This window comes from Helianthus annuus, chromosome 10 (assembly GCF_002127325.2).
Source record: "Helianthus annuus cultivar XRQ/B chromosome 10, HanXRQr2.0-SUNRISE, whole genome shotgun sequence".
NCBI classification, from domain to species: domain Eukaryota; kingdom Viridiplantae; phylum Streptophyta; class Magnoliopsida; order Asterales; family Asteraceae; genus Helianthus; species Helianthus annuus.
The window spans coordinates 114,606,860-114,620,683 of NC_035442.2; the positions used below are offsets into that span (position 1 = coordinate 114,606,860).

A 13,824-nucleotide genomic window follows, 5' to 3' on the forward strand; every position below is an offset into this window, starting at 1 on the left:
TACCTCTATTTCATATACCTGTACATCCATTTCATGTATTTATTCCTAAATTTCATGTACTTCTAATAAAAAAAAATTAACTCAAGTTTAGTTTTGGCTATTAATTGAAATTTAAAACTAAATGAATCAAACAAAAAACCGTCAATCTAGCTGAATAAACTAAACCAATTAACTGAAAACGATTTGGTTAATAAAAAAGACTAATCGATGACTTCGATTTCGATTGAGGATAATAATCTAACCAACCGAACAATCACCGTGGCAATGTCTATGTTTCCCGCCGCATCGTGCGTGCACCTATTGGTTAGTAACCAAAACCGGTTATCAGTGGGCAATAACTAAATCGTTAACCTAAACCAAACCGAAAACAGACGGAATGAACCGAAATCAACCAAAAACTGAATTAACTGAAAAACTAAAAACCGAATTAACTTAAAACTAAAACCGAATTAACCGAAACTCGGTTATCAACTTTTGTGTACTCTCGTTTAACCAAAATTAGCTGAACCGAACCGAATCATTCATATTTCATATAAATCTAGTTTTTATACCTCCAGTTCATATATTTCAAATTTTGTATCTCCATTTCATGTATTTACACCTCAATTTCATATATTGAGGTGGTGGTGGAGTGATACGAGAGAGACTTGGTGTTCTAAGGGACCCAAGTTCGATTCCTGACCTCCCCATTATTTTCTGCGGCACCTGGTGATGATGGGAGACTAGCCGAAAAGGTGGAGATCGCTAGTTCGATCCTTGAACTGAGCGGGTTGTATCTCATCGCACTATCGTGCCTTCAGGTGAGTGTTCACGGGCTTCGGCCCTAGGTGAGGGTTTTCCCTGTTCGAAGGGGAGTTTATCTCGATGTAGTGAATTCCGACCATAGCCAATTTCAAGGATTCATTAACCCTTTGAAAAAAAAAAAAAAAAAAAAAAAACCCAACCCCTAGTTTTACACACGATGTTACGGGTTCGGGTCAACCTTGTGAAGAAACCGGTCTAGCGCGTGTGAAACAAGCCTTCCATCTCAAATAAATCTCCGTCGACTGTTGCTTATTCATTATTGCTGTTATACCTTCGTTTTCACTCCTCCCCCACCCACACACACACCATCAAACACGCACAACTCCCACCAAAATCCCCCCCGATCCCATCTTTCTCTCACAGCAATCTTCAACAAAACCTCCATGAATCCCGCACGCATTTCAAACCGCCAGTTATCTCTACTCTCACTGTTACTTTTACTTGCAATTTACTCCACCGACGCATCCATCCACGTGTACGATCGAGATCCGTTCCGAGAAGTCGGAAATGCGTACCTTGTCTCCGGCGGTAGCGAAGGTCTCGCCGCATCTCGCACCGCTACTCCGCTGCCTCGTCATTCAACTGTCGTCACCGCCACTGACGGTCGTTCGTTTATCCGGTAATAATTTATGTATTTCTGGTTACTGGTTCAGATCTGGTGTCACATTGGCTCTATTTTGTTATATTTTGTTTTGATTGGTTAATATATGTGTTTTTAGTATGATTTTTGTGTGTATTATACTGAAATTTGAATTTATTTAGGTTAATATTAACTAGTTTGGTGAAGTTTAGAGTGATGTGATTGTTTAAGAATGAGAAATCTGAATTGTACATGTTTTTGCAAGCTTGATTTCTAGAATGTTTTGAGGATGATAGTGTTAAAAACATTGAAACTTATCCTCATTTCATGGGGTCACAAGTAGCAAGGTTTAAAAGAACTGAATCGAGCCCGAGGCGTTTTCTCGTCCCTTCATGAGGCATGGAATTAAAAATAAATAAAAAAATTTATATAACTTATAAAAAAATAAATTACTAAACATCAAACAAAGAACTTTCTTACCGCCTCGCCTCGAGGGGCACACCTCGGCCCTTTACGTACAAACATAATCCCATGAGGCACCGCCTCATACACGTTTCCTTACCGCTTCGCCTTGCCTCGAGGCACACGCCTTGACCGTTTTTTTAAGCCATGGCAAGTAGAATACAGTAACATGCAATGAATGTATAACAAGTTTATATTATGAAAAATGCCGATACAAATTACCGTGGACTGTTGGTTGTGTAGATGGAATAGTATTGAAATGAGCTAATAATTTTATTTGTAGTCCATGATTGCAGCTTTCATAGATCCTTTAAATGAAAGTATCTGTTTTATAGATCAGTGCAAATGAAATATTGTCGGAGGTTGAACATAAGGTGTATGGTTGCTTACTTGCTTATGATTTGAATTTTAGTTGATGGATGGGTTGGATCTAAATAAGGAGGGGTTTCAAAACACCCATATAGAAAGTAGGGATGTTCTTTTGGGTTTTTAATCTGTTTTTTGGATGGGAAAAACTTACCACCCGATAACCAAACCATTTAAAGCTCGGGTTCGGGTTAGTGGGGTTCAGGTTAATTCGGTAAATCGGGTCTAGTCATTCATGTAATCAGTAGGTAATCAAGTTCCTGGCAACAAAGATTAGGATCAAGCACACTATGTAATCAATGCCTTTTACATTAATTAGTTTCACAAACATAAATTGGTACTGTTCCACACATCAAAAAAAGATCCATGTAGAACCAATTAGAAATCAACAAATATCCAAAACGTACTGATATATTCTTTGCCAGATTATCAACATAAAACTTTTGACTTTAAAAGTCAAAACAATGTACTGTGCCATATTATCAACATAAATCTTTGACTTTAAAAGTCAAAACAATGTACAAAGATCCGTGTTAAATTAGTGAAGGGTATATTAGATATTAGATAGCATCTTTATAAATTCTACAAAGAGCTTTTACTTTAAAAGTCAAAACAAGCCTGCTTGTATTCAATTGTGTGGGAAGAAGAGAACACTCTGTAATTAGTTTACGAATTTGTGAGTGAAGAAAAGAACTCTCTGTAATTGGAGTAGATATTAGATAGCATCTTTAGTACTAATAGATTAAAATCAGTAAGCTTGAGTTTAACTTTGGCAAAGGCATATGGTGCTTTATGATCTGTTGTGTTAATTTGCTATCAAGAGTCAAGACATTTATATGTGTTATGACCCTTTCAAAAATTTGATTTTATGGAAATGCAAACATGTATAGGTTTCAGAACATCACATTTCGGAGGACTGAAGCATCTGCAGCCAAGTATTCAAAAAACGAACGTCGTACTGGATTAGTACAAGTTGTCATTTTTGAGGCTGCTGATCGTGATAACATTGGTGGGTCCCCTTATGGTGGGCAGAGATCTATTTGTTGCACCCCTGATCTAGCTAAAGTGGAAGGTTGTAAACAAGGGGAAGTTATTAGAATACCTTCCGCAAAGGATCCTAACTGGCCCGTCACTGTCAACGTCTATTTTCGTGGAAAATCGTTAACTGCACAGTTAAGAACTACAGAGGCTTACATCATGAAAACGGGAATGTACAATTTATTTTTCATATCATGTGATCCGAACCTCAAAGGGATGACATTGACTGGTCAAACCTCGTGGAAGAACCCTGACGGCTACTTACCTGGAAGAATGGCCCCACTAAAGAAATTTTACGTAATCATGGTGATTGCGTACGCACTGCTTTGTATCGCTTGGTTTTCGCAATACGTGAAGTTTTGGGACGACGTTTTGCAACTTCAACATTGCATAAGTTTTGTGGTTGCTATCGGGTTGTTTGAAATGATACTTTGGTATTTTGACTATTCATATTTTAACAACACCGGAATAAGGCCCGTTGCGATTACGACTTGGGTTGTGACTGTGGGTGCCATAAGGAGAACCGTTTCACGGTTACTTATATTGTGTGTTTCTATGGGCTATGGTGTTGTGCGTCCTACACTTGGTGGACTTACGACAAAAGTTATGCTTATTGGAGTAACTTACTTTTTATCAACTGAGTTGCTGAATGTTACCGAGAATGTAGGGACCATAAGTGATATAGCTGGAAGAGCAAGGGTTATTCTTGTACTCCCAAATGCATTGCTGGATGCATTTTTGATCATGTGGATTTTCACTTCTCTTTCAAAGACGCTTACACAGCTACAGGTCATGCTTTATTAGTTTTTCAATTATATTATTATAACTATGTTGGGTCTTTCTTATTTTGTATATTAATACTAAGCTTTGATCTGTACAGGCAAAGAGGAGTTCTGTTAAGTTGGATACATACAGGAAGTTCTCAAATGCATTACTGATCACAGTTGTTCTTTCAGTTGTTTGGATCGGATATGAGGTATGCATTTCACATATACGTTAATTCATAGGCATCTGCTAATACTCCATTGTTGAAAAGTCGTTCTCCAAAATAAGTCGGATTAGAATACTTTGAAACACAATGATAAGATGAAAACTATTGCATCATCATCATCTTGATAAGTGATTTGTTAATGCAGGTGTATTTCAAAGCAACGGATCCTTTCAATGAGAGGTGGCAAAGTGGGTGGATTATCACCTCATTTTGGGACATTCTTGCATTTGCATTGCTCTGTGTCATCTGCTATCTGTGGACACCATCACAGAGTTCTCAAAGGTAAATTAGAATTATTTTTTTGATGTCAATAAATGTAGCGGGTTATCTGACTCAGGTCAACTCGGGTTGTCTTGTCGAAAAGTAACATATAGAGTAAAAGGTCGCTGAACGGGTCAAAAGTCATTAACATGTGTTCAAATGCTTTGAATATGTATGATTACTTTAAATAGAAAAGTTCTTTCAGTGATATTTAATATAATAATTACTAAAAATTCAAAAAAAATGGACAAGCTTGATCTCCCCATTTTACTCGCGTGTAAAAGTTACTTATTTTGACTTGGTCTGTTTGGGTACATGTTGACGCCATGAAACAGATACGCATATTCAGAAGAGAAAGGTGAAGATTCTGATGAAGAAACCGAAGCACTTAACAGTGGATCCCCCAAAGGTGACATCAGCTTAGTCAAGCAGGAACGACGAGAGAAAAACGGTCAAAACACGGATGAATTTGACCTAGATGACGATGATGATGCAGAAGGCAAGAGAGAATAGTCCCCTGAATTGTATTCATTTGTTGTAAACAAAAGCACAGCCATTGCCAGCTTCTGTACAGATTTTATCCCAAAAAAAAACAAGGAAGCAACCTACTTTGGACACAGGGAGAAAAGAATGCAATAGTTTTGATGTTGATGTTGAATTTATTGAAACAAAGAGTGACTGTATGTTATGTTTTTGATCATTATGTATTTTGTCAGTTAGTTGTTTGCTAATATGATTGATTATTTGATGAAGTATCAACCAGTTATCTTGTCTCGTATCCTTATGACGACAGTTATAGCATGGATGTATCGTTTTCGACAAAGGTTGTTTCCATATACTCTCCTTAACATTAGGCACCACCGTAGGTTGTTTCCAGATTCTGACAGAAACAATATGCTCTCCTAAACTTTCGCCATTGGAAGGAAACCCTTGGCAGTGGCACGTGCCACTTGTCACCAAATTTACTGTCCTAGCCGTTTGAACCCCTAGCGACCGCCATAGTTTGCTTCTCATAAATGTCCGCTGTCCTAGTTTGCTCACATCAGTCACTGGAAACACTAGCAGCTGCCAGATACCCGCTTCTTAACATCACCAGTTCACAAACCGCAAAACCACCACTGGGTTCATGTTCAATTCATAAAACTGTGTCGAGAAGATCACACAAACCGCAGCCCAACATAACTCGCTAAAAATTCAACTTGTCATAATCCACTGTAAATGGTTAAAAAACAGAACTAAATACGATGGAATTACTTGTGCCCTGTATTGGGTTACATCTTTCTTTCCGGTCAAATACACAAGTCTTCTAGGTCCTTGGTTGGCCAGATGCATTAGACTAATCGTTACTAGAATGTGTTTAGATGAAATATACGGTTCAGTATATAGATCCAAGTGTAGCCGTATGTTTAGAATGTGTGTATATGAAACATATGATTCAATATATAGATCCAAGTGTAGCCATATGTTATAATATAAAACCAATACACAAAACAAAGGCATAGGTTAAACTTAGCATAACAGTTAAGCATAATACTCATAGACATTAATATCCCAAAATAATGTTTAAAAAATCTAAGTTTCAAATGACTAAGTTTTTAGTAAGATACAAGCTTCAAATGCTTAACTTTCCCAGTTTAAATGTTAGGGTAATAAACTAAACTTAAAAAATATAATATATAAAACCCTTTAATGACTCTTAAGAAACATGATATGAAGATCGAACAAACAAACACAATAAATAGCGACAAAATCAGGTCACAAAATCTTATTAAACCAACCCAAAAGTGTTTACCCCCCAAGTACCCAAAGATCATACAATTGTAAGATTTATAACAATAAAACAATACAGAGATCTCTAGATGATCATCAACACAATCAACATATAATCTCCCTAAAATACAAACGATAGATGATAACAACTGTGACAACCCGTACTCTAGACTTATCTTGTGTAACGTTATATGCTCACGTGAACTATGTTACTTGAACGAATACATGATATGTTATGTGTTACACGGTTGTGTGATTTCGTGATTATATTGAATGTTGCATGTTACGTGATTTAATGTGATTGCATATGTTATTACTTGAACCGATTAGTGAAACATTTACAAGAACCCACTCGGTCCATATGGTTGGACTCGAGACCATGAGAAAACCCATGTGGGGGTTTCGGCCCACATCCCTTGTACGTACATATATACACACATTACCTCTAGGGTTTTAGTTTTACAAAACTTAGCAATCAAGAACACACACACACACCAAACGCTCTCTCTCTCTCTCTCGATCGGAACACAAGGCAGCCGACTCTCTCAAGTCTTGAAGTTTCTTGTAATCGGATCATCCCTCGTGCACACTCTTTAATCGGTTAGTGTCTATGGTTGGTTGTTTATACTTGTTGATGATGTTTCTTGCATGATAATCTAGGGCTATTGTATGTGATTAATGATGTTCATGTAATCGGCTCATGTATAAATCGGATAGTGTTGGTATAGCTCGAACGGATTGATAATCATATTAGCAGATTTATTTACACAAAGGCTAGGGTGCATGCTAGATAAAATCGGCTGGTTTGATAAATCCGATTGCATGTTTGTTCGATTTAATTGCTATTGTTCTTGATGATAATATGAATGTATGATGGATCGGTTGTTATGCATTGTTTGATCGGATATGTTTATGTATTGTTTTAGACAAGTGTTCTTGATATGTTTGGTATTAGGGTTTATAAGAATTAATGTTGCATTTCCCTGTTTGATCGATGAATTCTTGAATGGCAAACTGTTAGTTGATAATTGATTTTCGGAAACTGTTAACGATGATTGAATTGCCTAAATGAATTGCATAAAATCAGGAAAGTCGTTACACACACGGTTGCGACTCGGTAATGCTCGTTGCGAGTCGGAACCCCACTCGAGACCAAACAGCACAAGCCGCAATCATGGTTGCGAGTCAGATTGCGACTCGTAACCAAACCAGGATGAACCGAGACCATCTATTGCGACTCGTATCCAGCCGTTACGACTCGTAACCCCGTTGCGACTCGAGACCTGACTCGAGACCACCTAGTCTCGAAGGATATGCATCTGTCGAGATCTCCCTTGTTGCGACTCGAGATCTCTAGCCTCGAGTCGAGACCATGCACGTGCACATGATTGGACTTACACACTGACACGAGCCCAAATGATTGGGCCGGATAATTGGACTTGTTTATATCTCTGCTAATTGGACTGCTTATCTGGTTGGGCTAATATTGTCATTGGGCCGGGTTATGGTTGGGCCGAACACTTGGATTGTTTATCGGATTGATGTTACGTGTACATGTTTACCATGATCCTTGCATGCTTGCAACGTGCTAGCTTATGTGATACATACGTGCAATACTTGAACCAAACCTGACTTATGTAATAACCCTGTTAGGACGTGGTTGACCACTGTTAGTTCAAGAACTCTCTTTTTCTCTTTGTGTATCTGCCGAGCAACCCAAGGTGAGTTCACACAGCCAAGGCATGGGGTTCCCAGGGTGGGAATGGGATTGGATGATTATATGTGCATACTTAGTAAATGGAACTTAATGAGATAGGCCTCAGGGTGAGGTTGGTAAATGATGAGATACAGCTAGACTAGTATACCTACTTGAACTGATCTTCGCACACACGCCAGGGGTTGGCTGCGATATTATGACTGATCTTCGCACACATGCCTTGGAAAGGGCCGCGAACTATATACTAAAACTTCGCACACATGCCAGGGTGGCTGCGATACAAATATACATAGTCTAGAATACTTGAGAACTTTCCCTAATCTTCGCATACATGCCGAAAGGGCCCGCGATACGAACCAATGCTATACATGAACAATGAACGAACTAGTACGATGCATGATTAGATAAACGAACGCAATGCTTGCTATACTACTCCATTACTGAACTTACTTACTGTGAACTCGCTCAACTAGTTTGTTGATTATTTGCTGCATGCCTTGCAGGACCTTAGGTACATTATGGAGCTTGCACAGGGAGGAGCAGGTCGTTGTGGGCAAAGGATCATGAATGATGTTTCAACACTTATGTTAAATCATGCATACTATTGTTTGGGTTACTTAAATGCTTCCGCTATACTTAACTACTTTATACGTTCTATATGATTGGTGGTTAGGATCCTGGTCATGTCACGCCTCCAAGCGGTAATACTCCGCGTGTGGATTTTGGGGGTGTGACAGATTGGTATCAGAGCCATTGGTTATAGAGAACTAGGTTTTAATATGGGGAAAACGTTTTATTAAAACCAGACTATAACCAGAACAGTGCTCTCAACGATCCACAACGACGCTTCGCTCCACGTGCAAGACTCGACATCCTAGGTAATAAGGTTTGTGTTTATTGCCTGTTTGCTAGAACTGCTTAGAACTTGCTCGCATTACACTTAGATACACATGATGCTATTACATGAGAATACCTACGTGCTTACACTTTTCTGTCATCGCCCTACTCGCGAACCACTCTCATTTACGTTACTTTTACCATGAAGATCATGTCTGGACGAATCAACATGACTCAAGCCCAGCTAGAGGCTCTCGTTCAAGCTCAGGTTGCTGCGGCACTTGCAGCTGCTCAAGCAGGTAGTATACCCTGTAGTCATAACTTGCACTAGGATCTTTAGATCCTACATTCCTAAGCTAGCCCTTGTATTTAAACTTTGCCCTATTCGTACACAATAGGTCAACACGCGCAGCAGCCTGTCTGCACGTTCAAGAACTTCATGGACTGTCGTCCAAACTCTTTCAGCGGCACAGAGGGGGCAGTGGGACTCCTCCACTGGTTTGAGAAGCTAGAATCCGTATTCGAAATGTGCGAGTGCCCTGAGGCTCGCAAGGTCAAGTTTGCCACCGGCACCTTGGAGGGAATAGCACTGACTTGGTGGAACGCCCAAGTTCAAATCTTAGGGTTGGCAGCTGCTAACGCCACACCCTGGAACGACTTTAAGGAACTCATTAAGAGGGAGTATTGCACGCGGGAAGACATACACAAGCTGGAAGACGAGCTGTACAATCTGAAAATGATTGGGTCAGAGATCGAAGCGTATACGAAACGGTCAAACGAGCTGGCAGTTCTGTGTCCAACTATGGTGGACCCTCCATACAAGCGCATTGAGTTGTATCTCAAGGGATTGGCGCCAGAGATTCAGAGCCACGTGACGTCGGCTAACCTTGAAAACATTCAGGAAATTCAGCGCCTCGCTCATCGCATTACCGACCAGGCAGTGGATCAGAATAAGCTGCCAAAGCGTGTCAACGCTACTGCTACAGTCACTCCAACTGCTACTTCTGCTACACCCAGCGACAACAAACGGAAATGGGATGGAGATTCCGAACAGTCTCAAGCACAGCAGCGCAGGACGAATGACTACCAGAATCCGAGTCAGCAATCATCTGGCAGTCAGGAACAGGGTGGATACAGGGGAGTACACCCACTATGTAATAAGTGTAACAAGCACCACAGTGGAAGGTGTCGCAAGGAACGTTGCCAGAGATGTTTTAAGATAGGGCACGAAGCCAAAGATTGCAGGAGCTCACGACCTGCAAACCAGAATCAGCAACTTCCACCACCAGTTCCTCAGAACCCACAGCAGCAGCAGCCACAGCGTGGAAATCGGGGATGTTTCCAGTGTGGGGCAGAAGGTCATTACAAGCGCGATTGCCCACAGTTGAACCAGAATCAGAACAACAACAATAACCAGGGCAATGGGAACAACAACAACAACAATGGCAACGAGGCAAGGGGTCGAGCTTTCATGCTAGGACAAGGAGACGCTGTTTGAACTTATAACTCGTTTTGGGATTTCCTTTGTTATGTCTCTGTTACTCAAACAAAGTTTGGTTTGAACATGAATCGTACTGGGTTTTATGGACTATTTTAATTACTATACTTTATGTTTGATATGATGGATGGTTTGATATTATTTGAACGCTCCTGCCGTATTTAAGGACCTTATGAACAGGGTGTGCAAACCCTACTTAGACAAGTTCGTCATAGTATTCGTGAAGTCCACTTCTTAGGCCGTGTAGTGAACAAGGATGGGATCCGTGTCGATCCATCCAAGGTAACCTCAACCAGAAACTGGCCTGCACCACGAACTACAGACGGTTTACCAAGGATTTCTCGAAGATTGCTCAGCCGCTTACGCTACTGACACAGAAGGGTGTCACCTATTGCTGGGAGAGCCCAGGAGACTGCTTTTCAGCGCGACAAGGTTATCACTTTCGCTTCACGTCAACTTAAGATTCATGAACGCAACTACACGACGCACGATTCAGAGCTGGGAGCTGTTGTTTTTGCGCTTAAGATATGGCGACACTACCTGTACGGTACCAGGTGCACGATTTACACCGATCACAGGAGTCTCGAGCATATCCTTAAGTAGGAGGACTCGAACCATGCGTCAACGGCAATGGGTTGAACTACTTAGCAACTACGAATGCGCCATCAAGAACCATCCAGGCAAGGCCAATGTTGTGGCGGACGCCCTCAGTCGGAAGGACACTCTACCTCAGCGCTTGCGAGCGCTACAGCTCACGATCCAGACTAGCCTTCCAGCACAGATACGAACTGCTCAGATAGAAGCACAGAAGCCCGAAAACGTCAAGGCTGAATGCCTTACGCGGCTCACGACAACGATTAGGACAGAAGGCAGACGGCGCCTACTATGTAACGGGGCGTAATTGGGTCCCACTTTATGGCGGTTTACGCGAACTTGTGATGGATGAAGCTCACAAGTCTCACTACTCAGTACATCCAGGGTCGGATAAAACGTACTACGACATCAGCACTACTTGTTGGTGGCCTAGCAGGAAGGCCCACATTGCTACATACGTCGGAAAATGCTTGACCTGTGTGAGAGTCAAGGTTGAATACCAGAAACCAACGGGCCTACTTCAACAGCCTAAGATACCTCAGTGGAAATGGGAGGAAATTTCCATGGATTTCGTTACAGGCCTACCTAGACTACAGCGTGGGAACGATACCATATGGGTGATCGTGGATCGACTCACCAAGTCTGCACACTTCCTACCTATAAAGGAAACGAACAAGTTCTCCACTCTCGCAGACGTTTATCTTAAAGAAGTTGTCTCGAGGCACGGGGTGCCCACATCTATCATTTCGGATCGCGATGCACGATTCACGTCAGAACTTTGGCAAGCAATGCACAAACCATTCGACTCACGATTTAACATGAGCACAGTAGCATACAAGCCGCTCCATTCGAGGCATTGTACGGGCGTAAATGCCGGTCACCTCTCTGTTGGGCAGAGGTGGGGGATAGTCAGATTACGGGTCCAGAGATTGTAATGGACGCCACGGAAAAAGATTGCACAAATACGACAACGCATGGCGGCAGCACGCGACCGTCAGAAAGCCTACGCGGACAAGCGTAGAAAGCCATTGGAAATTTCAGGTCGGGGACCATTCGAAGTCATAGAACGCATAGGCAGGGTAGCCTATAGATTGAACCTACCAGCTGAACTCGGGGCAGTTCACAATGTCTTTCAGGTATCGAACTATCGACGAGCGGTTGCAGTTCGTCGGGAAACCAGTTGAAATCACGGACCGGGATGTGAAGGTCCTCAAACACAAGAGAATCCCTCTTGTTCGAGTTCGTTGGAACTCCAACGTGGCCCAGAGTACACCTGGGAACGCGAAGACAGGATGACAGAAAAGTACCCCAGTTATTCGAAACCAATACAACCACTACTGAGGCTGAAGCTACTACTTCGGAATTTCGGGACGAAATTCCAGATCAACGGGGGGAGGATGTGACACCCCAGGAAAACCAGTACTCTAGACTTATCTTGTGTAACGTTATATGCTCACGTGAACTATGTTACTTGAACGAATACATGATATGTTATGTGTTACACGGTTGTGTGATTTCGTGATTATATTGAATGTTGCATGTTACGTGATTTAATGTGATTGCATATGTTATTACTTGAACCGATTAGTGAAACATTTACAAGAACCCACTCGGTCCATATGGTTGGACTCGAGACCATGAGAAAACCCATGTGGGGGTTTCGGCCCACATCCCTTGTACGTACATATATACACACATTACCTCTAGGGTTTTAGTTTTACAAAACTTAGCAATCAAGAACACACACACACACCAAACGCTCTCTCTCTCTCTCTCGATCGGAACACAAGGCAGCCGACTCTCTCAAGTCTTGAAGTTTCTTGTAATCGGATCATCCCTCGTGCACACTCTTTAATCGGTTAGTGTCTATGGTTGGTTGTTTATACTTGTTGATGATGTTTCTTGCATGATAATCTAGGGCTATTGTATGTGATTAATGATGTTCATGTAATCGGCTCATGTATAAATCGGATAGTGTTGGTATAGCTCGAACGGATTGATAATCATATTAGCAGATTTATTTACACAAAGGCTAGGGTGCATGCTAGATAAAATCGGCTGGTTTGATAAATCCGATTGCATGTTTGTTCGATTTAATTGCTATTGTTCTTGATGATAATATGAATGTATGATGGATCGGTTGTTATGCATTGTTTGATCGGATATGTTTATGTATTGTTTTAGACAAGTGTTCTTGATATGTTTGGTATTAGGGTTTATAAGAATTAATGTTGCATTTCCCTGTTTGATCGATGAATTCTTGAATGGCAAACTGTTAGTTGATAATTGATTTTCGGAAACTGTTAACGATGATTGAATTGCCTAAATGAATTGCATAAAATCAGGAAAGTCGTTACACACACGGTTGCGACTCGGTAATGCTCGTTGCGAGTCGGAACCCCACTCGAGACCAAACAGCACAAGCCGCAATCATGGTTGCGAGTCAGATTGCGACTCGTAACCAAACCAGGATGAACCGAGACCATCTATTGCGACTCGTATCCAGCCGTTACGACTCGTAACCCCGTTGCGACTCGAGACCTGACTCGAGACCACCTAGTCTCGAAGGATATGCATCTGTCGAGATCTCCCTTGTTGCGACTCGAGATCTCTAGCCTCGAGTCGAGACCATGCACGTGCACATGATTGGACTTACACACTGACACGAGCCCAAATGATTGGGCCGGATAATTGGACTTGTTTATATCTCTGCTAATTGGACTGCTTATCTGGTTGGGCTAATATTGTCATTGGGCCGGGTTATGGTTGGGCCGAACACTTGGATTGTTTATCGGATTGATGTTACGTGTACATGTTTACCATGATCCTTGCATGCTTGCAACGTGCTAGCTTATGTGATACATACGTGCAATACTTGAACCAAACCTGACTTATGTAATAACCCT

General features: G+C 41.4%; 1 protein-coding gene across 1 annotated transcript; it reads left to right on the forward strand.

The window, feature by feature from the left end:
- The first annotated feature begins 1,057 nt into the window (after positions 1–1,057).
- On the forward strand, positions 1,058–5,261 carry LOC110884717 (transmembrane protein 87A). The gene is made up of 5 exons (XM_022132433.2): positions 1,058–1,423; positions 3,103–4,039; positions 4,131–4,226; positions 4,387–4,523; positions 4,838–5,261. Exons 1-5 carry the CDS (start codon positions 1,188–1,190, stop codon positions 5,013–5,015), a joined length of 1,584 nt encoding a protein of 527 aa, XP_021988125.1. The 5' UTR covers positions 1,058–1,187; the 3' UTR covers positions 5,016–5,261.
- Positions 5,262–13,824: the final 8,563 nt, after the last annotated feature.

Bases quoted from the DNA above. Each gene is read 5' to 3' on its own strand.
- LOC110884717 (XM_022132433.2), top strand. From the start codon at position 1,188: ATGAATCCCGCACGCATTTCAAACCGCCAGTTATCTCTACTCTCACTG. The intron at 1,424-3,102 runs GTAATAATTTAT...AAACATGTATAG, and splicing joins GACGGTCGTTCGTTTATCCG to GTTTCAGAACATCACATTTC. The intron at 4,524-4,837 runs GTAAATTAGAAT...GCCATGAAACAG, and splicing joins CCATCACAGAGTTCTCAAAG to ATACGCATATTCAGAAGAGA.